General features: G+C 43.1%; 3 protein-coding genes and 1 non-coding gene across 8 annotated transcripts in view; 2 read left to right on the top strand and 2 right to left on the bottom strand.

Moving 5' to 3' along the window:
- LOC129368270 (cyclin-dependent kinase 17-like) overlaps positions 1-2,126 on the top strand; it is a 32,012-nt gene extending 29,886 nt beyond the window's left edge. For all 4 annotated transcript variants that reach the window (XM_055043223.1, XM_055043447.1, XM_055043291.1 and 1 more), the window contains exon 17: positions 1,051-2,126. In XM_055043223.1, coding sequence (XP_054899198.1) covers positions 1,051-1,088 — 38 coding nt within the window. In that variant the 3' untranslated portion in view covers positions 1,089-2,126. The remainder of the gene's footprint in view (positions 1-1,050) is intronic.
- A 754-nt stretch (positions 2,127-2,880) lies between these two features.
- Positions 2,881-10,813, bottom strand: LOC129368194 (ETS domain-containing protein Elk-3-like). The gene is made up of 5 exons (XM_055043105.1): positions 10,435-10,813; positions 8,150-8,358; positions 6,924-7,676; positions 4,334-4,456; positions 2,881-3,574 (listed from the first exon to the last, which is right to left on the bottom strand). Exons 2-5 carry the CDS (start codon positions 8,354-8,356, stop codon positions 3,476-3,478), a joined length of 1,182 nt encoding a protein of 393 aa, XP_054899080.1. The 5' UTR covers positions 8,357-8,358; positions 10,435-10,813; the 3' UTR covers positions 2,881-3,475.
- Positions 10,814-13,462: 2,649 nt separating this feature from the next.
- Positions 13,463-20,914, top strand: hal (histidine ammonia-lyase). 2 transcript variants are annotated; one of them, XM_055037587.1, is made up of 20 exons: positions 13,471-13,795; positions 13,912-13,972; positions 14,064-14,091; positions 14,167-14,241; positions 14,336-14,408; positions 14,546-14,612; positions 14,698-14,735; positions 14,821-14,946; positions 15,081-15,220; positions 15,392-15,439; positions 16,510-16,657; positions 16,763-16,858; positions 17,018-17,076; positions 17,456-17,536; positions 17,648-17,713; positions 17,791-17,956; positions 18,915-19,049; positions 19,966-20,074; positions 20,164-20,233; positions 20,392-20,914. In XM_055037587.1, exons 1-20 carry the CDS (start codon positions 13,549-13,551, stop codon positions 20,521-20,523), a joined length of 1,965 nt encoding a protein of 654 aa, XP_054893562.1. In that variant the 5' UTR covers positions 13,471-13,548; the 3' UTR covers positions 20,524-20,914. The 2 variants fall into 2 exon arrangements, with proteins under 2 accessions (XP_054893570.1, XP_054893562.1); XM_055037595.1 differs by lacking the exon at positions 18,915-19,049 and having other exon boundaries at positions 13,463-13,795.
- A 1,597-nt stretch (positions 20,915-22,511) lies between these two features.
- On the bottom strand, positions 22,512-22,598 carry trnay-gua (transfer RNA tyrosine (anticodon GUA)). The gene is given in 2 exon segments: positions 22,512-22,547; positions 22,562-22,598. It is a non-coding gene; the product is annotated as a tRNA-Tyr (tRNA).
- Between the last annotated feature and the right edge of the window lie 2,638 nt (positions 22,599-25,236).

The following is a 25,236-nucleotide window of genomic DNA, read 5'->3' as shown; positions in this document are numbered from 1 at the left end:
ATGAATGTAATCACTTCTGATTGGCATGCAACTGTAGTGAGACAAACTTTGGAATAAAACATATTTTACCAACGCAACAACCGCAGAGTTGTGCTCTTTAATACGAGTATTATTTTGGCTGATCTCGTTTTCAAGCAGATCTCGGGTTCAGTCTCACATTCCTTACCAAGGTTCGATTACCGCCTCGCGTCCAATCAGCAAAGCACTTTCTCTGCCTGAAAAAGCAAACAACGATGTGAAGAAACTCATAACAAACTCGCTGACATCAAGTCTTAAAATGGCTACAAAGACATTTTCAGGTTTTGGGACCACTGGAGTGGAACAGCGGTGAAGCTTCGTAGCAGCGGCTGACAAACCGACTCAATGGGGGGGAAAGAAACAACTCATTTGGGAGGTGACAAAAACCCAGAACATCTGAAGTGTGAAATAAATATTTCATTTTGGATATCTGGAATATGTGACCAAAAAAAAACAAACAAAGATCAAATCTGTGAGGGTATAAACTCTGCTGTCACATCTTTTCAAATTTAAATTCTGACGTTATTGCTTTCCTCTTACTTTATGTAAAAAGTAAAATGGAGTTGCTATGTTATTACTGATCAGAGGAGATAAATTACATTTCAGCTTCCTGGAGGAATGTCCTGTTTGCCAGTGGGATGCTACCTGAATAAAAAAAAAACAAATGATGCACTGAAGCACTGCTGATCCTACTTGATTTATTGATATTCATTAATCCATACTTACATACTGCAGCTAGAAAATGTAACTGGATTGGTCAACGGTGGTTATAAAAATCCCAGAGTCTCCACATTGTGTTACGGTAGCCTGACCGCTGTGTGAAACTGACTCATTACCCACAAACCTTTGCGCGTGCTAACAAGAATAGGTAGCATGTTGCTTTGTTTTGTTTACTCTGATTATTTTTCTTGTTTTTTTTTTTTTTGTATTCGTTTCGACACTCGCCTTCGCATCTGGCTTTAAAAACCATTTATTATAAATCATAAGAACTGTGTTTTGATCCGTGTTTCCTCTCTGTTTTTTTCCCACCAGGCAATGGGAAGAACAGAAGACAAAGCATGCTGTTTTAAAAACTCCGGACCGGACTGTTTTACCTTTGTTTTGTTTTTCGATGAGAAGGACCTCCTTGCAGACAGATCAGCTCAAAGCGGATGAATGTGTTTAAATCATCTTCATGGCTCCTCTTCCTCCCTCCCCTCAAAATACTTTGAAAGGCTGTCTGTCCACAGTACGACTCCTCCCCTGTCCCTCCGTCCTCCTCCCAGGTTCAGCCGAGCCCAGCTCCAATAAGAGACGTTTATTTACTGTACATTTATATTTATTGAATTTGCTGCTAAGTCAAACTACTGTTTAGAATTTAACTGGCTCAGTCACTTTAATGAATACATGCCATTTGTATAGATTTTTAACTTTTTTTTTCCTTTTTTGAGCTTTGACGTGATACATTTTTGAGTTTTATTTTTTTTAAAGTTTTTTTTTCCCCACTGTTAACATGTTCACTCCACCTTGAAAGCTCCTTGTGCTGTTCGCAGACGTAGCAATGTTTCTGTGGCAACTCGGAGGAAGGTCGAGCGTTTGTGTCTGTCGTAAGCGGTGCTGCGTGAATCATCTGTGACCTCTGAAGGCTTTCAAAGCCAGGTGTCACACGGCAGGTGATGGCTTTCCAATCGACCGGAAGATGACGCCCGAGCTGCGGAGCGCGGGCTGCGTCCTCCGACGCTCTCAGTCACGACCAATGAGACAAAAGTTGGGATAAAGAACATGCTAACGGGGGCGACACTGGAAGACATCCTCGTTGAAACGCCTCAATGTTCTACTTTGTTCTGGGGGACGTCATTTCTTGTTTTTCTTTCTCGGCTCCGTCTACATGTTGCATGCCACCGCTAGTGAACTCCTGAAGCAGGAAGATGCTCTCTAGTTCTGCCTCCCTCAGTCTCATCGTTCGTCTGCCAGTGTTACAACAGATGTTTTGTATAATATTCTTTAACTTTATTTGTGAATAATGATTAACAGTGTGGGATTTTGTTGGAGATGATTCCCATTTTTTGAGGTTTTTTTTCCAGAGTAAAACAAATTAAATTTAAAAGTTTAAACAAATGTTTTGCTTTTCTCTTTTATATCCGCTTCTGTTTCTCTGAGAAGTGTTCATCATACCCCATATAATTTCCCACCTTCCGCCATCTTTTGTGATCGTTGCCTTTGTACAAAATTCAGAAGAACTGAGCAATGACGTCAATTTTCTTAGAATTGTACGCGCTTGCAGTTTTGCAAAATGGCGGCGGTGGAAGTAAACGATGGTCACAATCTTCAAATATCGAGTCAACTTGTTCGACTTTGCTCTTTCTCATCGCAGTGGAGGACGGTTGCTTCACAGCGCAGGCTGTTTCCGGTAAGCTTCATAACGTCACGGCTAAACGTTAGCAGCCAAACATTAGCATTTAGCATAGCCGTCGAGGGTCCAGACACGCTGCACGAAGCAAAATGTGGAACATGAACGTGACTTTTTTTAATTTAGTAAAGTACATCAGAGGCTTATTTTTAAACCTTTGCTGACGAAGAAACTGGCGCCCAGAAATCAATAGGTTGAAAAATCAGTTGGCCAGTGAATGTATCCTATACATGTACATAATGTAAACAACATCGGCAGTTTATAGCAGGTGTGTGTGAAGGACCTAATGATCGGGCTGCTGATGGCAGCCAGTCCACAATGTTACCAGAACTAGAAGGCCCCAAAACCACATTTGGCTTTGGGCCCCATGTTTGCAAACCATGTATCAATTTCCTTCCAATCCCTAAAATCTCTGAGGACAAAGGGGAATGAATACTTTCAGAAGGTTGTTAAAATAATGAAAAAAGTTTCCATGCATTCAATGCCTTATTTATTGGAAATGACATTTTTTACAATACAAAACATATACAAAATGCATAACTGTATGCCAAGTCCATTATAAAACAAAAAAAGTACATAACTGTTACAAATTGTTTAATTGATCAGAAATCTCGTCTTCATTAAAAAGATTTTGTAATAAAGTAAAACAAAAAAAAGACTAAGGCACGGCTGGTACTATCAGAAAAGCTTAGTGCATACATTACATTTACCACATTAGTGAAACCATCAGTTTCACCTTGTAAAAAGGAGAAAAATAATGTTTGTACAAAATTAATAAAACAAAAATAAAAAGTTTCTGCAGAGAATGAGCCTGTCTGTGGATGAAATGTTCCTCTACCACAGACGTCTCTGACGTCCTGCTGTATGGCTTTTTACCAAGTGCTTTCAACAACTAGAATCTGGAGCAACTCAAGTGCAAAAAGGAGTGAGGTCATGTCTCTTGGTTTTTTTTTAGTTAGTTTGTTTGTTTTTAAGCTGAATTTGAACATGAACTCGACTGCAAATGGACAACTGAGAAACTAAACGATGATGCTCTTTTTTTTTGTTGTTTCTTTCACAGTCACTGGATCAGGATTTGTGGGTGGCGGGGGACAGGAGCAGGGAGGAGGGTGTTCCTTCCAGGTTTGGGAGGGGGACAGGCATGTGTCCGTTGATTAGGCTGGGGAACTGCGGAGGGAAGAGAGAGAGAGAGACGAGGCCGAGAGTTAGCGGGTGGCTGCTTTCCGGTAAAGAACTGCAGCATGGTCACTGCTATGCTTTCCTGTTTTTTTTTTCTTCCTCTTTAATTTTTAATTCATTGTTCCTTCCTTCCTTTTCGTCTCTGGAACCTTAAAGCTCCACATTAGAACGAGTGATCATTTGTTCAAAACGTTATGAACCAATACCTGAACACTATCTGTTCAGGCCCTATCTGCCTGCAGAGACGGTGTCTCCAGTGTGTGTGTGTTTCATAAATGAGGAGCAGCTCTCAAACCAGTCCACCCTGTTCAGCCTGGCTCCCCTGGGCTCTAACAGGAAGTATTCACAGGATTTCCTCTCCCTCTCACAAGCTCTGAAACAGGACACCTCTGCAGGAACCGCTTCCAAAGTCTGAGCGTGTCTCTCAACTCTGTGTGTGTGCCGCTTTGCAAAAGACCAAAGAATAAAACGTACTGAAAATCTTCTTTTTTTTAAAGTATTTATAATCAAAGTTTTGCTGAAAAGCAAAATCGTAACTTTTTTTTGTTTTTTTTTTGTAGGAGCACGTGTTTTACCAGCATGCCACTTCCTCCTTTGTCTTTTTTTTTTTTTTTTTTTTTTTTTTGAAGAGCTTCCAGTAAATAATTACTCTCTGCGTTGCACCTTCTGTTGTTCTCCTCTGCTATTTTTGGCCCCTTTTGTCTTCCGCTTGTCGGCGCCACACCCACAATGCGCCGCGGCTCTTACCTGGAAGAGGGAGCCGTGGCCCTGCAGCCGGGCGGGGCTGAGCGGCGCGACGGGGCTCAGGCTGCTCCAGAAGTGGATCCCCGACAGCAGCGGACTGTGAGCCAGCAGCAAACCCGACGGAGTCTGTGAGCGAGAAGTCCAAACGTATGAGGGAGGAGGCCGGTAAATAAAATAAAAAAAAAAACAAAAGAGAAAAAGGTTTTCCCCCCAAGACTGAAGGAGAAACGGAGTTGGGGGGGAAAAACGTTGCTCTGAGACGTTTGGGTAATGTGAAACATGCTGAGACGGTAAATGGATGCGCTTTGGCGTTTGGAAAAACAAACTGAGGGAGCAGGAAGGAAGTCTGTGGTTTCTCCTCCTCAATACAGGGGGGGCAATGGGGGGCATTGATCCTTAAGAGAGAAAACATATGAAATCAATTTCTACATCTACTCCCCTCCCCCCCGTCTACACACACACACTCGTCTCTCCCTGTGTCACCTCAGCGACGTGAGCCAGAGCTGCAGCGGACGGACCCGGCCCTGCTCCCATTATTAATGGAATTATTGGAGCATATGGCATCACTTAGGGACCACCCCGCCGCCCCCCTCTGCTCTTTTACAGCCCCACTTGCTGAAGATTTCAGTAAACTGCTTGTTTTTCCTCCGATTTGTTCACCCGTAAACAGACAGCGGGGCTGGGAAAACTTATTAATACCTTTCTTATTAATACCTTTCTGGTTTAACGTCGATGTTGCGTGATCTGTTAAAAAAAAAAATACGTCGAATTTTAAAACGGACGATCAAATATTAGCTGATGCAGAAACGAGTCTGGATTTAAAAGTGTGCCACCTTCGACAAATACAGAGAACATGAGCATCATGGAGTGACTTGTCGGGTCACGAGGAAGTTAATTTAATAGGTCTCCATTATTTATGAGCTGGCTGACACTTCAGATGAAAATGAAACAGACCTGTTGCTGCAAGGGTTCCTTACCTGCAGCATTTTACACACCTCTTTGGGGGGGAAAAAAAAAATCAAATACGAGAAAAAAAACAGGACAAATGGGTGTAAACATGTCGCCACGCAAAATGACTTCGATTTTTAAAACATCTGGGGGGAAAAAAAAGGTTGTTTTTTATCATCGTTATTGATTATTTTTAACTGCAGGTGCACCGATTGCAATTTTCTCACCTGCAAATTACGATTTTTTTTCACAGTCTGAAAAAAATATGGCGACAAATCAGACACCGTAAATTTATGAAATACTTACTGAATGCCTTTCCTGACTCATCTTTAAAAATAATAATTTAAGAATCCCACTTAATTAGTTTGTATTTACTTAATGAATTACATTTACACATACCTAGTAAAAATCTTATTAGGTTTAACTTTATAATGCAAGTCATATTTAATCTACTTGATAAACTTAAACATGTTATTTAATGAACTTGGATGAACCTGCATAAAAGCTTGATAAATGTTTTTTTTACATTTATTTACGGTATTTGATGTAATCAATAGCTGAATAAATTGTCATTTTGTAAGCAAAAACAAAAAAAATACATAAAAAAAGGAAATTTGTGTTTCAATTCCTTTTATCTGTGCGCTGGAAACCTCATCCCTTTTTCTGCTAGGAAGTTTTAGCAACGAAAATACAACATCCCATTAAAAAGGAAAATAAAAATAAAAAATAGCTTTTGATGAACGAGTGTAATCTGGATTTGTTAAGGACTCTTAAAGCACTGCAAAGATCTGCTGCTCTCAGCGATTAATTGGCTGTAAATGCTTTCAGGTGGGTGCAACACTGAAAAGTCTGACTCTTTTTCTTGGTCATTAAATGCATGAATACTACGAACTCCTGTAATCTTTGAGCAACGAACACAAAGTGTACTACCATGCACTTTTTCCGTGTTGGAGGAAAAATCCCTTCGATAGTGCAAGGTAATAATCGAGTATTTCGTTTCACTTATGTGCTAAATTCAGATCTGCAGTTCATTTTCCCTTCTGGGGAAGTCAAAACTGGAATCAGCGGGGCGGACTTCAACGAAAACCTGGAAATGGACCCGAGCCAGGAAAAGTTTGATCAGAGCATCCGTTCAGAGGGGAACCGCTTTCTTGTGCTTTCGTGACTTACGAGCTGGACCGCTTTCGGCTGGAAGAAAGTGTCAGAATCCGGTTCGACTGCTGGTGCGGAGCGAGGGAAAGAGAAGGGTGTGGCAGCATGTGGTGGCACGTTGGAGGTGAAGGCAGATTGAGAGCCCGGTTCACCCCAAACAGCCGCATCATCGAAACACCTTTCTGACTATATTTAGCTTCGTCTAAAGCGACGGACAGGAAACAGGACATTTGGTCTGGAACCATTTAGAGGGATTCAGTTTTGATCCGCTGGTTTAATGTTGGTGCTGCTTGTGTCACTTCTGAGCATTTGATCCCTGTGAGGGTGGAAAACACCACAGGAGTCCAACGTAACAGACTCAGGGTTTTCCCATTGTTCTTAAGCCAAACTCGCGTCTAGAAACAAGGAAACGATGTCGCTTTCTTTCCCACACGTTGGGCTTCCTGATGGGACTTTTTAAGACAGCTGTGTGTGACTGAGATTAACGCCTCACCTGTGCGGTGAAGAAGGCAGGAGTGAGGGAGCCGGACGGCAGCGCCGGGCTGTTGAGGGCAATGGAGCCGATGTCGCTCCCCGCCAGGAGCAGGGACGGGCTGGAGATCTCCAAAGCTTTCGGCTTTTTGCTTTTGGGAGGAAGTTCGTCCCCTTGGTCCCCGCTGCTGCTGCTGCTGCTCCTCTTCTCAGGAGGCTGCAGGGCTCGCTCCCTGTGCCCAGAGGAGAGATTGAGTGGCTGAGGGTTCTGGTCTGAGTCCTCCGAGTCCTCTTGCTCGGCGGCGGGACTCCAGCTTCGTCTGGGCTGGGAGTGCGGCAGGGAGGACGGGGAGTGGGAGTGCGAGGGGAGTCTGGACGCCCTGGGGGAGGCGTAGGACTCTGACTTGACGGAGGGAGGGGAGCTCCTCCCGCCGGTGTTGGCACCGAAGCGGATGACGGAGCGCGGCTCGTCCTGGCGCTCGCGCAGGCTCCTCTGCAAGGAGCCGATTCTGAAGGACGAGTAGAGGCCCGAGTGGAGGTAGTCCCTTTGGCACTGCTGCGCCCCCAAGGCTGCCAGGGTCCTCCTTTGGACCTCCTCCTCGCTGTCCTCCTCCTCTTCCGTCTCCACGTCCAGCTCAGGCGCGTCTCCCTCCTGGAGGGGAAACCTTCCAGAGGCTAAGCCCATCTCCACTGCCTGCGGATCCATCTTCAGGATCTCAGGGAAGGACACAAACTTATAGACAAACTTCTGGCCGATCACCTTTTTGATGATGTTCTGCAACACAAACATTCGCAACAATGAAGAGAAAGTGGCTGAAGTTTCGGTTCAGCCTCAACTGCATCAGCCGATAGTCCGGCAGACTCTGTTCCGAGGGTGCGTTCGCACAGGACGGATTTTTCAAACGATTTAAACCGTTTTACGCAGCTCAGTGCGAAAGCAACAAATGTTGCAATTTTGGTCCCTAATCGAAACGAGTCCACTGGACTATCAGGTGTGAAAACAGCCTTATAAGATGGACCAGACCATCATCAGAGTTCAATTCCTCATTCAAACGAACTGGAGTTGAATTAAAGCAGACTAAACAGGAATGGTGTGAATGCAACCTAAGAGGAAGTAGGAAGTAAAGAGTATTTCCTAGAAACTGTCATCCTTTCATGCAATTTTCAGCTAAAAACCAAAACAAACAAAAACCTGCAGGGGAACAATTAGACTACTGCAGAGGAAGAGGTAAGCGGCTCATGAATTACCTTGTCATAGTAGTAGCGCAGGGCTCTGCTCAGCTTGTCGTAGTTCATGTTGGTCTTGTTCTTGCGCAGCCCCCACAGCTTGGCCACCTCCTCCGACTTGAGGAGCTTGAACTCGCCGTCCGTGGACGTCCAGCAGATCAGGTGCTTGTGGCTCTGGTCGAGCAGCAGCTGCAGCAGGAACTGCCACAGGGTGATGGCGCTGTCCATACCTGCAGCAAGCGGGAGGCAACACTTTTCACTCGCATCACTCTCACTTTCAAACGTATTCCTGCCAGCACGGCTTAGCCGCATGCAGACCGAGTCTCGTTTTGTGTGTGTGTGTGTGTCTGGGGGTCGGGGGGGCGGCCCGTCTGAGCGCAGGCCGTCATGAATAGAACAGTGTGTGTAAAAGAATATGGTGTAATGTAGCAGCAGCAGCAGGGGAGAGAAAAAAAATACAAGCAGGAACAACAGCTCAAGCCAGAAATATGCTGCGGTTCAACCTGGCCCTCTCTCCACAGGAAGCATGACGGGCCCAGGGTGGGTTATTCCTTTAATGGAGGAATGTGCAGCCTCCGAGCTCCTGTCTGCCGACTAGGAGCTTTCTGTCCCCGACGACATTAAGAATCCTGCATCCCTTTTGACTGTTTTTTTTTCTTTCTTGCTCTAGTTCTCACAAATAGTGGCTCCATCATGCAGCTCTAATGCCAGTCTGTTAGCAGATAAGCAAATAATAGCCTGGTGTGTTGATAAGGGATCGTGACTGACGTTATTTAAACTCAGCTGATTAATGGTATGTATTGCAGGGTATTTCTTTACCGGCTTCACACATTCAGAGGCTGGAACTTTGATTAGGCCATTCTGACACATGACTGCCCTTCGACCTACAGGCCGGTCCACTGCCGGGTGCTTTGAGTCGTCCAGCTGGATCTTGAGCCTTTGCTCAGCCTTCCCATCAAGTCTAACCGGATTCCCTGTCCCTGTTGAGGAACGCCGTTCCCACAGCATGACGGTGCCACCACCATTTTTCACCGTGTGGAGGGTGTTTAAAGAGAAAGTAACGCAGACCTTCAGTCTCGCCTTTCTTCTCCTGGTCTACAGACTATTGACCACTTTAAACCTGTCGACCTTTCCAGTTATATTCATGTAAAGTCCTGCAAAATGAACCGGAGTTTGTGGTTATAAGGTGCCAAAATGTTATAAAGGCACCGATTTAAAAAACAGTACGCTATGTGAGAAGCAACAAGTGAAAAACTGACAAGAGAGAAGCTTTTTTGTTTTTTTGTTTCACCGTCCAAAGAGGACTGGGACTGGTTTTCCGACGCAAGCTTCGCCCCAGAGCCTCCTGTCTGCCATGTGAAACCACAAACCTGTCAAAGTCAGGACTTCCTCCTATTCTACTTCCAAGGACAAATGGAGAGGTGAGGGGATCCCACAGCGGGGGCGCGTTTCCCCCGATCCGGCCACACTTCCCACTGCGATCCCAGAGGGAGGAGGTCAAAAGATCACATCATTGTCCAGCTTTCTCAGGTCCACCCAGCGACCCGCTCTGAACCTGGACCTCAACTGTGGCTGCCGGACAAAGACAAAAGTGAAAAGCGTCTCCGTCCAGCCGGCGAGCTGAGACGCCTGTGGGACAGAAGATGCTGCACTTCCTGTTGCACAAGCCTCACAACACGACCGACACAGTGACCTACAAGAGAGTGGAGCCCGCCTGGAGATCTGGAGACATGTTGCTGCTCTTTCTAGGAACATCTCTGCTGGTTTGAGTGAGGATGAGGAGTCCTGCTGCTGATGCTCGGAGGAAGAAGAGCTCTTTTCTCAGTGAACACAAAGCCACGCAGTGTGTTGGCTGAACGGAAACTCCTAATGAGATTACATGGTGCATGCAGACATTGCTCGGCCCTGACCAAATCTGCTCACTTCCTGTTTGCAGTCGGTGGAAAAAGAAGAAAAAAAAAAAACTCAGCGAGAAGCCGAGGAGGGTCTGGTGGAGAGTTGGGTCCACTTTAGCATGCGGTCACCCCGCGGAGGTCTGCTTCAGCCTCCTGCCCCTCTGACTCGTTTTCAAGATGTTTGCTCGGACCGGAAGTTGGCACCGCGTCCGACTCGAGTCTCGCCTGAAACTCTCCAAAAAGTATGTCTCGGGAAGCAGCGGCTCGCAGCCGCGACGCTCTCGGGTAAAGTGGGCGCTAAGCGCCGCTGGAGCCGCTCGCCCTGCCCCGCTGCGGTCTACAGACCCCCTCGCTCGCCAACAAAGACCCCCTTTTGTGTCCAGAAACGCCAGCAGCTTTGGTCCACTTTACCTTCACGGTCTCCGGCTGGGTCTTTCTCGCTCCGCCAAACTTTACGTCGAGCGCCGTGTGAGCCCTCGCTCTTCCATGCTGACTCCCGGTCTTCGCTCGGCTGTGCTGGACTGAAATCGGATCCTGGGCTTTTTTTCTGCCTCCGAGCAGGAAGTTGGAGCAGGCGGACGCGGAGCCGGCCGACTTCCTCTCCCCTGCGATTCCCCAGGCAGCTCGCCGTCTGTGTAAACACGCGTTTCCTCCCCTCCTCGACGCCCAGCAGCGGGTCTGCTCTCCGTCGGCGCGCATGCTGGCGGAAACTCCTACCGTCCGTGAACTGACATCACCGGTAGCGCGGTGACGCCTTCGGGGACGCCTCGTCAAAACGGGACAAATAAAACAAAACAACAAAAAACAAACAAACAGAAAAATCTGGTGGTTTATTTTTTTCTTTTACCAGATAAATCACCAGGTTGTATTTTGAAATGTAAAATACTTACATTGCTTCAACTGAACTTCACTTGAATTTTATTTTATTTTTTTTCTTTGGTCAAAGTTTTTAGTATAAAAACGGATCGGATTTTAAACTATTTCTGAACATTACTGACCTCCTAAATGGATTTAAATGTACATCCTAAATATGAACATTTGCGTCTATTGTGTTTGTTGCGCTCTATTTTACTGTCAGAACCGACGTAGGCAAAAAAAATTTACTTAGGTAAGAGTAGTACTCAAGTAAAAGTAAACAACATCCATCCAAGAAGAGTAGGCAAAGAGACACAGGAGAAAACCTAAACATAAATATGCTGTTTAAATATATATATCTATATATATTACAAAAATAAATAACATAATTAAAATTGAGCAAATTTAGGCAGAAGAAACAACACTTTTTATTTATACACAACAGAAAATAACAGAGTTTGTGGATTGCAGGCTCACTTTAAGATGAAGTGTTGATGTGTGTGTCTGATGCATTTCTGGTTAAAATATGTTTGTTCTCTATTTAGTAGCAATACTTTATAATATCATTCAGGCAAAAGTGAAAAGTACGACATAAAACACAACCTGAAAGTATTTATTTCCCCAAACGTTTACTCGGGTAAATGTAACCTGCCTCTGAAAAGCACTGTTTGTGGATTACCCTGACTTTACCACATTCATCAGTTGTTGTTTTTTTCACTTGTTTTGACCTGCTTTATTGTACAGATGTTAATAGCATGAAAGTTTTCAAAACATACAGCAAGGCTTGTTGCGCTGAGCAGCACCACAAAATAATAATAATAATAAAAAAACAGTTGCTGCTGTGTGCAGAGGTGCATGTTTGGTTACATGTCCATGCCAAATTTTCCCAGTGTTCACCCTAAATATGTACATTTAAATCTATTGTGTTTGTTGTACTCCAGCCATCCAAATTCAGTGAAATATCTCCACAGCAGCAAAAACACAACAAGTTTATGTTTCCATGTAATTGCAAATTACATGGAATTTGCAATTCCATGTAATTTGCAAATTACATAGAAACAGGCAGTAAATGTTAAATAAATTATGGGGTGTAATAATAACACGAACAAAACAATAGCGGTTACTAAATGAAATACGTGCTTGGATACTGTAAGCCGGTTCTGTCAGGGAGTTGTAATGCAGAGCAGCATGGAAACCTTGAACATGACCCGCACTCTGCACACACTCTCTGCACTCTGATCATATTAATTATAAGTCGAGAAAAGATTACAATTTATATCACTATGTACATTTAGACGTTTAGGTTATTTCACCAAGTGTGTGCTAATGCAAATCGCAATCCATTTAAGAAAAGGTGTGGAACAAAGCAGGGCAACCTTAAATATATTTTATTTATATTTGCAGTAACACACCTGCAGTTTCCAATCCAGGGTTCTTTGAGATTAATTTATACTTGTGTGGATTCAGACGCATCCACGCAATGCAATGCTGCAGTGCAATCACCCCAGACTGTCTGTTGATGAATGTACAGCAAGTTCTGGATGTTCATCAATCAAAGGGTGGAGGAGACAGAGGCAGTGAAGCTGAGCAACAGAGGACAGAAATCCACTGAATCCAGAAAATATCTGGAACTGAACCAGCAGTTTGAATGAAGTTTAAAGTTATCCAATACTGGACAACAGTTTTCACTGCATTATGATTGTTTTATTGTGATAATTATTGTTATTATGCTTTGCATATTTTAACAATGTAACATTGTTAAAGGTCCTGGAGTCTTTCTGCGTTGAGTTTGCATGTTGTCTCTGGGAACTCTGCAATCTCGCTCTTTCTGAGTTGCCCTTATGTGTGCCTGTGTGTGTGTGTGTGTGTGTGTGTGTGTGTGTGTGTGTGTGTGTGTGTGTGTGTGTGTGTGTGTGTGTGTGTGCGTGCGCACGCGTGCAGTTGTTTGTCCTGCATGTCTACGTGCTTCCCTGTGATGGACTATCAACCCCACCTCTTGCCCGATGACATTTGGCACCAGCCCCCCGGAAACCTGCGAGGAAAAGCAGCTGTAGACTGCGGCAAATCTAAAACGTTTCACTTATCATGACATAAATGTCAGGTATGTGCTGACAGGTTCAGTGGGTTGTTTTTATTTTTGCTGTAGTGGCCTTTAACTCACAGGTAGGGCAGGCGGCAAGACTTGACCGGGACTCGAACCCGTCCACAGGTAGTGCCCGCTGCACCTTTGTGCCTCGTCTGAGTTTTGAAAGACTTAGCAAAATGCTTCTGGAATCATGTCATTGTATAAGTCATCTTCCTGAATATTCATTGTCATAATGACCAAAAAAAGAAAAATATATTCACATATTGATTCTCTAACTTCATTTTTCCAGTGTTAATCATTTCTGCTACAACAGTCGTTTTCCCTCAAACTGGCCTCCTCCCCCTGGGCTTGTTGTAACCGCATTTGGTCGATGAGATCAAACATCTGTGTGAACAACCTTTGGAGGTCACTGGTCTCTGAAGAGAGAAAGAAAGAAAGAAAACAACAACAAAATGCGCTATTCCGGCGAGGCGTGGCCCCCTCAGCCCGCATCTGATTGGTGTTTGAGGCAGGCGTGCGGCTGAAGGTGGAACCCGGGAGCCCGGAGCGCAGCGCTCACTGCGGCCGAGCCTCGCCGACGCGCAATGCCTCGCTTTACCGTCCACATCCGAGACGAATGGGTGGCAGTGGCCTGCCGGGACACTTCCAACAACATCCGGTGGCTCGGACAGGAAGCGCTGAAGCGGTACATAAAGAACAAGCCGGACAACGGCGGCATCGAGTCTGTGAAGGAGACGCGGTTCTTAGTGCGCAGGTGCCAGGGCCTGGGCTTGCTGGACACGGACGACACCATCGATGATGTGCTGGAGGATAATGACTTTGTGGAACTTGGTAATTAATGTCTTAAATGCAAGGCAACCCTACTTGTATACATGAGTATTGCTTAATTCAAAGATTTTATTTTTTTTTTTTAATTTAATATAATTGTTCTCCTAAATTGCTTCCAGCAATTGAGGGAGACACCATGTCCTCCGACTTCATCCCATGTGAGCCTGGAGTTTCAAATATGTATCCTTAGGCCTGCAAAACAGACATTGAAGTAAATCCAAGTAGCGACAACATTTTGATAACGTTTATTCTTAACCAGACTACAAAACAGCACAGCTGCGTACAAGGAACCCGCAGAAGTAAGTATATTTTCTGTTGAACGCCTAAAAATGGATTTCAGATTTGTTTTTTTGTCACACATTTTGCTTTTGCAGTACATTAATTTGGATGGCAACAGCCTGACTTCCACTGATCTGGTCAACTTAGGCAGAGGACTCTACAAGATAAAGGTAATGATCAAACACTGTTGTGTATTTTGTTTTTTGTCTGTGGTAAATCTTTGACTTCTCTCCCTTCCACCAAACCTTTTTTTTTTTTTTTCAGCTAACTCCGGAGGCAGAGAGAAAGGTTGTGCAATCACGAGAACTTTTGGACACCATTGTCAAAGAAAACCGAGGTAAACCTGCAGTTGACGACTGATTAACTGCGGAGCGCATGCTATAAATCAGTGATCGCAGAATTTAGTTTTCCCACAATTTGGGAAAACGAACCATGAACCATGAACTTATTCCTCTGCGCCTGTCGTTCCTGCAGTTGTGTATGGAATCACGACAGGTTTCGGCAAATTTGCTCGAACTGTCATTCCTGTCGGGAAGCTCAAGTAAAGGCAACTTTTTCTGGTTTAATCTTTGTAAACTGATGCAGAACGATCCTCTTTTATGTACCACACACTTTCTGCTCTGCAGGGAACTCCAGGAGAACCTGGTGCGGTCGCACTCAGCAGGTAGCGATCTGTAAAGCCCGCCTTGATATTGACACTTCTGAGCATTCAGTATGTTGGACTTTAGAGTTTTTGCTGTGACTTGTAGGTTTGGGGAATCCACTGAGTCCCGAGAGGACCCGCATGCTGCTCGCTCTGAGGATCAATGTTTTAGCTAAAGGTCACAGCGGGATTTCTCTGGAAACCCTCCAAGCCATGATCCAGGCCTTCAATGGTAAGCTTCAACCAGACCCATCAGATACCAAATCATTTCCCCCATGCTGATTCGCCAATCTGATCGCTTCTTTAAAAGGCTCAGAGTTGATTTCTGACGAGTCCTTCTCTCCAACTCACTTCGCCCCCATGCAGCCTCCTGCCTCTCCTTCGTTCCAGAGAAGGGGACGGTGGGCGCGAGCGGAGACTTGGCCCCCCTCTCACACCTTGCCCTGGGACTGATGGGAGAAGGGAAAATGTGGTCCCCCAAGAGCGGATGGGCAGACGCCAAATATGTACAGTCACCTTTCCATGGTTTCAACACATCAGCTCTGTGATAATAACTCAAGGAAACGAGCGTCGTTCTTGGAAAAGTAGAAGGTTGCTCGGTCCAAAGGGGAAACATGTTTGCTTTTTGATGACCCCTGTCTTTGCACACGCTCTGTCTCCTTTTCACTCCTGCTCAGGTCCTGGAGGCCCACGGACTAAAGCCGATATCACTGAAACCCAAAGAGGTAACATTTCAAAAATATACACGTGGTGTAGTAGTTGTTTATTTGAGATTAAGGGCTCAAAGTACACAACTTGTTCTGACAATTACAGGATGCTATTTTTTTTATGTATAAAGTGGGACAGACAGACAGACAGACAGACGATTATCAAATTTTAAATCAGTTGAAACGATTTTATTTATGAAAAAAACAGGTTTTAAATAAGATAAATCAAACCTAAATACAGTTTGCTTCACTGTACATACAGTCAACATGAATGCCACTTGAATTAATGAGACATTTGAGTCATTCTTTTACTATTTGAGCATCTATTCGTTATTTAGACCTGTGTGGATTTAAAAAAAAAATCACAGTAGATCCTAGTGTACAGCTAATTTTGTTATTAAAAATCATTGTGGTCGTATCCATCATCATGCCTAAAAAGGAAAAAATAAAAAGTAAAAATCATTGGAACGCCCAGATTTATGTCATATTTATTTTGATAAGAAATCACTGAGTTGATGCATTCAATAGGGATGATGGATTAAAGGTGATGAATCAATTATTGGAATAATCGTCCAACAAGTCAGTGATTGATTACCTGTGAGCTGGAGTATACAGGTAAAAAAAAAAAAATATTTGTCTAAATTGTACAAAAAATGTACATATTTTGCATTTGAGATAAAATGAAATTAAAAAAAAACTTTGTCTGTAAAAATGTTCTAACCAGAGCCTCTCAAGAGATATGTAGTTGATTTTATTGGGTTGAAATTATGTGAAAAAAATAAATAAAATTCATGAGCTCAATCCTGTATCGATTGAATGATTTTCACATGTTGAAGTTTGAAGATGCAGATCCATCCTTTCCTACAAGTAATAGAGCTCACACTCAAACATTTAAAAATAAAATGCTTATTTTGTTTAAAAAAGAAATTTAATTGTTTGTTTATTTAGATCATATGTTTCTCTACTACTAAGTGGTTAAATGAAGTATCTGCAGAAATTTCCATCTGATTAATGGATTGTCAGAACAATCGATAGATTCATTAATTGCTAAGCAAACAGACGGTGTCCTCTGTCCGTCCTTCGCCTAGGGCATCGCTCTGATCAACGGCACCCAGATGATCACCTCTTTGGGGGCAGAGGCGGTGGATCGCGCCCGGGCCATCGCCCAGCAGGCGGACATAGTTGCTGCTCTCACGCTGGAGGTGCTGAAGGGAACCACTAAGGCCTTTGACAGCGGTGAGCAGCAGCAGGAAGGGCAGATGTGGACAAATCCACGTCGATGTTCCGACCTGACGTGGATTTGCCCACAGTTCATGCCAACACATTGTGGTTTCTCCTCAGACATCCATTCACTGCGTCCCCATCCGGGCCAGACGGAGGTCGCCCTGCGCTTCCGTTCGCTGCTGGACTCTGACCACCATCCGTCTGAGATCGCAGGTTAGCAGAGCGACCCAAACCCAATGGGAGTATTGATTAATGAAGCCACTTTTCAAAATGGTAATACGCGTCAAATTTGCCGGCCATGTGGATTTAGGAAATCATGGTCATGTGGCTATGTTGCATGTCCATATGTGTGATGTTGATGTCTATTTTCAGAGAGTCATAGGTTCTGTGACAGGGTCCAGGATGCCTACACCATGCGCTGCTGTCCTCAGGTAACTTCAGGTCGAATGTAGTTTAATTAGTCCGATTAGCAGAACGTTGAAGCGAAGCAACGGAAATTTTCCAAGTGAAAGTCAGAAGTTTCACCTAATTTGGGAATAAAGTTACATTCTGAACCAATTGTTTGCCCTGCTTGTCTTTCACAGCACATATTAAAAAGAAACTAAGATTTAGTAATTGGTATCAATCATCATTAGTAATCAAAATTGTTTCTATTTGCTAAATTGTCAGAACTCAGTGAGAACATGTTTCAGACCGTTTGTTTTTAGATATTTCTCTTTGAATTTATTCAAGTTTGTGTTTAAATATGTGGCGTTAAGATCAGTTGTGAGTGTGTTTTTTTTTTTTATTAGCATATTTCTTTCTATGCAGGTGCATGGAATCGCCAATGACACAATAATGTTTGTGCAGAACATCATCAACACAGAGATCAACAGCGCTACAGACAACCCGGTATCCTTCAGCGTCACGTCGATCACACTTTTTCAAACCCAACTTATTAAGTTCGCACATGGACTTCCACTTTTCTTATTGATTTATTTGTCACCTTAACGGCCGTACAAGATGGTATTTGCTGAACGAGGTGAAACCATTTCTGGTGGGAATTTCCATGGAGAATATCCGGCAAAGGTTTGTGGGTAATAAAACGGCCTCATGACCTTTGAGGAAGTAATTAACTCCTCGTGCCATATTTTTTTTTCTAAAAGGCTCTGGACTTTCTGTCCATCGCCGTCCATGAGCTGGCCTCCATCAGTGAGAGGAGGATTGAGAGGTTATGCAACCCCTCACTGAGTGAGCTGCCCGCCTTCCTTGTTAACGAGGGCGGCCTCAACTCGGGCTTCATGATTGCCCACTGCACCGCTGCTTCTCTAGGTTGGTTTGTGAGCACAGCAAATGAAAACCTGACCTGAGAATTTTAGGTGACATCTTCACTTTTTTCCCCACTTCACAACGTCGCGTCCCGCTGCAGTCATTCAACTTTTGCCACATTCTGCTCATTCAGGACATTACGGGCGACGTCTTTCGGTGCTGACGTCGTCTGTGGTTTGTGAAACAAAAAGCTTTTTGTGATCATCTTGGGCCCAATTGAAATTAACGGAACATTGCGTAATTTCCGGTAAAGTTCTGCTAAAAACGTTGCACCCTTGCACTTCAGGTAAAAACGCCGTTCAAACTTTAAAATGCTGTTTCTTATCTTTTAGACATTTCAGGAAACTCGAATTCTAACCCTCCTTCCAACCCTAAACTTGGCATGAGGGCAGAAATTTAACATCAAATGATTTGGTCTACATTTCATGAAAGCCTGCTAAATTTAGTCAGTGCTCAACTTTTTAAATGATTCTTCTCGCATTTCTTGCGTTTCTTTCTCCTTTTGTTTTTCACATTGCATAGAATACTGTGGATCAGCATGGCTGGCGCTGGCCTTGATGCTATCATTGTTACTTTAGCTTATTTTGACTTCTTCACCGGATTGAGTATGTTGCTGTAAGTCAAGATGCGTGTTCTTACCCAGAAGCTGTTCGTAGCATCTAGATTAGGATTATACAGGGGCTAGAAAAGCTAGCTTTAGCCTTCTTGCCCATGTTCGCTCATAAACAAATGTGTTTTGTGAACAGTGTTCTCCACAAATATGTCAGTGGGTGCGCTTTTTGCTTTAGCTGAAAGTTTTTTTGTTGTTGTTTTTTTAAACTCTTGTACAGTTTTCAATTTGGGTTCTGAAAACATTTGCTCTTTTCTGCTGCTTTTTTTAAAAATTCAAAATCCCTTTTTTGCGTTTCTTCTTCATCATTGAATCTGAGTGAAAACTCATTTTGACATCTCTTCCCGTTAGTTTCAGAGAATAAAGTTTTATGCCACCCTTCGTCGGTGGACTCCCTGTCCACCAGCGCGGCCACAGAGGACCATGTGTCCATGGGAGGCTGGGCCGCTCGGAAAGCCTTGCGGGTTGTGGAACATGTGGAGCAAGGTGAAACGCTCTGTCCAGAATATTTCACAGCAAATCTAAATACTAAACCCAGAGGAGCCTACTCGAGAAAAAAACAACAACATAAGTAATCATAAATTCATGTTCAGACAGTGCTTTAAACAGGCCATAGTGTAGGTTTTGTTTTGTGGTTTCGATGGTTAAAATGGGTACAGGCTAAAATTCTGTCTCAGTTGATAGCGATCAAGGTGACTTTAAACAAATGGGTTTTTAGTCTCAGTGTTTCAGCAGTTTTGCAGTTTTCTGGAAGTTTGTTCCAGATTAATGGCACAGTCACTAAACCTAATGCTGCTTCTCCATGTTTGGTTCTGATTATGGGGGCGCAAAGCAGACCAGAACCAGAAGGCTAAAGTAGGTTAATGCAACAACAGAATATTTGCATGTCAGTTCAGTAAGTCGAGTCCAGTGACAGTTCATTAACCCCTTAATGTGCAGTGGGACGCCCGTGTGCTGTTTTCCCATTGCATGAGGATTAAGGGGTTAAATGCAGTTCGGTGAAAACTTTGAGTCATGCCTTATGTCTTAATACTTGCCAGATTTTCTTTCAAACTTTCAAAGTGACTTGAATACATTTTTTTTTCAGTTTCAGATTCTGGCTGTTTTGTTCACTTATTTTTCAGGCCGTTACCTCAAAGGCTATAACAAGCCGTCTGAGTGGAAACGGTTAACCAGTTTGTCAGTCAGGGTTGTTTCTACACAAGATTTGGTTCAGTCAACAATGTATCTGTTTTGTAATGTTAGAAGTGACCATGACCTGGCAGTCAACAAGAAACTGTTGACTGCCAGGCCAAATAAAGCGGCATTAGAAGTCAGTTTGATCAGGCCATTTTTACCCCAAAACATGCGCACATAAAGATATTCCATACTTTAGCACAGTTAACAGGATTTTTGTGATCAGTCCTTGCCATAGAGCTGCTGGCGGCCTGCCAGGGTATCGAGTTCCTCCGCCCTCTTCGGACCACCACTCCGCTGGAGAAGGTCTACGACCTTGTGCGCACCGTTGTCAAGTGAGTCAGATGGATCTCAAGCCCGCAAAAATATGTACACGGGGCGAATTTGTCTCCAATTTTCTCATTTTCTGCTTGTACTGTAACAGGCCATGGATTAAAGACCGATTCATGTCGCCAGACATCGAAGCTGTTCACCGTCTCCTCCTCGACCAGAAGGCAAGAGGCTAAAATATTTGAAGTTCAGGTCATTTTGTTGAGTCAAAACCAAAAAAGTCATCTTATTGGAATTTGATGTAAAAGAAAAAAACATTTTTTTTTCACATTTGTGAAGTAGAAGAAAGAGATTTTAGAAAATGTTTTCTTATCAATCTCAGGTGTGGAAGGTGGCTAAGCCTTACATCGACAAGTACCAGACTGAATACATCCCAGAGTCTCGACCCAGTTCCCCCACCGCCTTCTCCCTGGATCCCCCCGCATCACCGAGGAAGCGCGCCCGTCACGAGTGAAACGAGGCCTCAAATCAAGTTCACCCTGTTTTCTGCTTGAATCATTTTTACCAAAAAGCTAAAAGTATAAATATTAATTATCAGTAAGACCCTGGAAGATTCCTGACATAAAAATCTGTGGTGATTTGTTGCTTACCTAGAAATACATTACAAATGATATTATTATAACTTTAGTAACTTTCTATACTTTCCCTGACAGCACTGCAGTAAACTTGCATTACTCTTCACTATTGCTGCTAATGTAGTTTTTATAGCCTCTTCAATTTCAGGCTTTATTAGCATAAATAAAATTGCTTTGTGTGTAATTTGCTGCTATGTGATGTTTATGCATCCGTCTGTTTTAAATTGTATTTCTTTTGCTAGATTTTGATTGATTAAAATGTTTATCACATCTTTTTGTAATATTTCTAACTTCATAGAATTGTCGGGGCTGCAGTCACTGACTTTTCTACACAAGCTTTGCCAGGGTTTTTCTTTTTGTCATTCGTAGTTTCTATTTTACTTTCAGTTCACATTTACACCACTAGGTGTCGATGTTCACCTGCTTCAGAGCTTGGAGTTTTCTTGAGACAAGTACCCTTTTAATTCAGGGTCTGCACGTGGAAGGAGAATAAGACACAGTGATTGATTGTGTAACAGATACATACAGAAGACCAACACACGGGCGAACTGTTTGCTCTGCATTTGTTCAAAAAGACGACAAAAGACACATCAGTAATCTTGTGGGTTTCATGTGAACTTCCGCCCCCCCACCACAATGCTTGGCAACGATGTGTGTTATTAGTGTTACATTAACTTTTGCTGTGCAAGAAAGAAACAGCTATTCTCATTGGATTAATAGCAAACTACAACTTTTAATTGGCAATTCTACTTAAACTACGCGTTTTAATACACACCTGGCAGACTTAAAAATCTGAAACACACACACGCTCACACACACATTGGCTGTCTTTTGGGTTTCATGTGCGCTTTTGACTCCTACATGAAACTAAATTATTGTCAGACAAATAATAAAAAGGCAAACAAATGAAGCGCAATAACAGGCACCCGCCACTAGGGGGCTGTAAAGGACGCCCACTGAGCATGAAACGTAAATTATATATATATATATATATATATATATATATATATATATATATATATATATATATATATATATATATATATATATTCACATATAGCCAAGCGTCACAGGAGCACTGTAAATAGCGTCCATGTGGAATAACATAGAATATATTTATACACAAAAAAAGAAGAAGAAAAAAAGGATAGAAACATCCGAAGCAATTTCTCTACAATAGAGGTATACCTTCTTAGTGCTTTGCGGCAATGTGAGGGAGAGCACTTCACTGAGACACGTGGAAAGGTGCGCGCAATAAAAGACCTTCAAAATAAAAGTGCTCAAAGAAATATAATTCATACATTTCTCAATACATCCCCGCCCCAAAAACAAACAAACAAACAGTGGCATAAACTGGTGGCTTAACAAAGACAATTATAATTGCACTTCCTCTCTTTTGTTGCGTCAAGCAACTCTCCAGCGCCATGTTGCTGAAATGTGCTAAACAAACACATCTGACTCGACTTTTCTGCTGAATAACCCTGACTGTGGGACGACAAAATTATATTTTTATTTCATTCTACTCTGCCTATCAAAACTATAATTATAAACGTAACCGCGAGAGCTGATAACATGCTTGTGTTGAAGATGAACGAGACTTGCTGCCTGCTTTGTGATTGACCGAAAGGCATAGTCTGTTATATGTTACCTGAGGATGAAGGTCAGCCTTTCTAGCGCTATGCATTAATCTTTCACACACACACAGAGACGCAAACACGCCTTCACCTTATAATACAACCTGCTCCGGGTAACGTGTTAAGGGCAACCTACGTACTAAGGTTCATGCGTTGCGTCATAGCAATGCAAAAACAACTGTCAATGTTGACCGAAAACATTCATAGCGATGAATAAAAAAAAAAGTATCGTCTCCTTCGAGCCGGAGTCGAACCAGCGACCTAAGGATTTCAGCTGAAGCCTCTACAGTCCTCCGCTCTACCAACTGAGCTATCGAAGGGACTCTTGGCCACACAGACGACTCTACGCGTTTAATAGAGGCGACTGGCCTGCTACGTAACCACGAGCTATAGTATATCGCTTTATTTTTCAAATCTATTTCATGAAACCAAACAGCGCGTCCGATTCAGCAAAACATTCCAAGAGAACTGCCCGCATTTCACCCACAAGTTTAACACGAAATCCTTCTGTGATAAAAACAGAGCAGAAACAGAAACAAAGATGGACAAAGATAGAAAATAAATAACATAGACTGTGACATCTGCCAAAGGTAAACATGCTAAAATGAGCTGAGAAATTCTGATTAGCCCGTGGTCTTCTCTGGCTTTTTGTCTGGCTTCTGCACAAGTGCAGACAGATTCCTGTCGGGTTCAGTGAGCTGGAGGTACAGGGTGACAAGAGGAGGGAAGCATCGCCTTTTACAGTCTGGAAATACAGCTGGCTAGTCTGACCCATGTCTGGCATTCTCACTGAGGCATTGCACGAGGAGACCACTGCAACACACATATGCCTGGTCAAGGACGACGCCTCAGGCACAATGGAGATCAAAAAGACGCACTTGATTAACTTAATGATGAACAATAGCATGTAGGGTCGTTTGAGCCGACCTTCTTAAGATCCCAGACCTGCTTTCCAGATGCCTAAGATTTCTCAAAGCTCTTTGGAGACAAGCAGGAGGCTGTTGTGTCGCGACCCTTCGGTCCATGTGGGGTCATTCTCCAGCTTAGAAATCAACATGTAGTGATCTAGGTGTATTGCAATGGGAAGCAATGGATACTGATATTTCTACTTCCATTCAGTTTAGCAAAAAGCTGATCAACTCTCCTAGTGTAGGCTCACTCCACACCATGACAGAGCCGTCACCGTGCTTTACAGGTGGTTGTAAAAAAAAAAACTTTTTACAATTTTCTCCTCACCTTGAGTTTGAACCAAAACATTCAAAGGTGGACCCATTTCTCCCCACCTCAGATCGTCCAATGATGAAGAATTGGCGACATTTAGAAGCAGCTAAGGTCGAAAATGAGTTTGAAATATCAGCATATATGAGGGTTTTTTTTTAGCAACTTAATCCAAATCTCCGTAAAGTTTTACTACAAGTCAAATCAAACGTTAGAGTACCTTAATTCCTGAGCTTCAGTTTGATGGCCAGATTGAACAAAATCACGTCAGCTCCCTGAAATGATTGTGGCTGTTAGTCATATTCCACTCTTTGCATTTTTTCTTCTTAATATGGGTAAATGTTGGGAGTTTTGGAGAGCAAGAGGAAGTTGCTTGCAACGTGCGGAGCTTTCTTCCCGCCGAGGGAATACAACACAGATCAGGCGAGATCAGACGTCCTTCCTGAGGCAGTTTTCATTGGGACCTGCTGTGAGACAAATGATCTGGGAAGAACTCAACGTACCATGTAAATCAAGAAACACTCCAAGATCAAGCCTGTTTCCTGTTGAAGCATCGTTGTGACGAGAGCAGCAGAATTCCAGGAATGTCAGCTTTAGGGAAGAAAAAAACTAAACTAAACTAAACTAAAATAAAACTATGAATGTTCACCACGTCGCAGATTGACGAATGGGAGGCTGTTTAACAAAGCGGCTGATTGTCGCAGTACGAACAGATCCACCCTGTGCATTCAAACTAAACACACTGTAAACCGATTTCATTCATTTTCTTGACAAAATCTGCCTGGACTCAGTCAGGCGATGATGTCACTTTGAAACGGGCCGGAAGGCATGCGTGCAGCCGCATGATTAATGGGTCAAGGGTTGTGCTGCTCCCCGGGTCCGGGGCTGTTGTCTGTCTGAGGAGACAGACGAGGTGTGGTTAATAAATGCCAGGTAGTCCTAATGATACGTTTCAGGAATGTGGAGGCAATCTTCATGTCCCAGTTAATGTTTTATACCGGCAGCAGCTCTCAAGCTTCTCCTTACAGCATGTTGGTCACAGATGAATCTCGCTCTGCGCCGGAACGCTCTGTTCCATCTAATGCCACCGATTTGTCAAAATGAGGGGGAAAAAAAGAGAGAAAAAGATTTATAAATGCCCCCTTGAACTTTCTCACATTCTGTCACATTGCAGCATACATGTTCAGGTCGACGTGTCAATATTTCGCATTAACTTCATTTTTGCTGTTTTCACCACATGGCTTGTGGAAAACTTGAGGCTCCCATAAAATCTTGAAAAGCATTGATGATTTTTTTAAATAATCATTTTCCAGGTCTGGATGATTATAGTAGAAAAGATTGAGCACTGCAGTATTTGATTTTCCAGATGTGTTTTTTCTTTACTGATTTACTGATTTAAAGGCCATGCTGCTCCTTTATGAGATTTTACCCTTCTGCGCTTTGGGTTTCAATTCTTTGAATAAATGTGCTTTCATTAATAATAATAATAATAAAAAAACATCTTTACGTTCAGAGTCAAGTTGAACTGTCGACGTTTCTTGTGAAAATGCCAAAGAAAAAAGAAATACAACTGCAATGTTTCAGGATTGATGTGAACAGAATGTTCTTCACAGAAACTACATTTATTTTAGGATAATTCAAACCCTGACTGAAAAGTGCAAAGGTTATGAAATAGATAATAGACTCTGTAACAGAGTAGATGCCAAAAAACAAAACAACAAAAAAAAAAAACAGAAATGG

This window comes from Poeciliopsis prolifica, unplaced genomic scaffold, assembly GCF_027474105.1.
Source record: "Poeciliopsis prolifica strain line A6 unplaced genomic scaffold, Auburn_PproV2 SCAFFOLD001, whole genome shotgun sequence".
Lineage (NCBI taxonomy): Eukaryota > Metazoa > Chordata > Actinopteri > Cyprinodontiformes > Poeciliidae > Poeciliopsis > Poeciliopsis prolifica.
The sequence above is the reverse complement of the archived record's forward strand: the minus strand, read 5'-3'. Positions and strand labels throughout refer to the sequence as shown.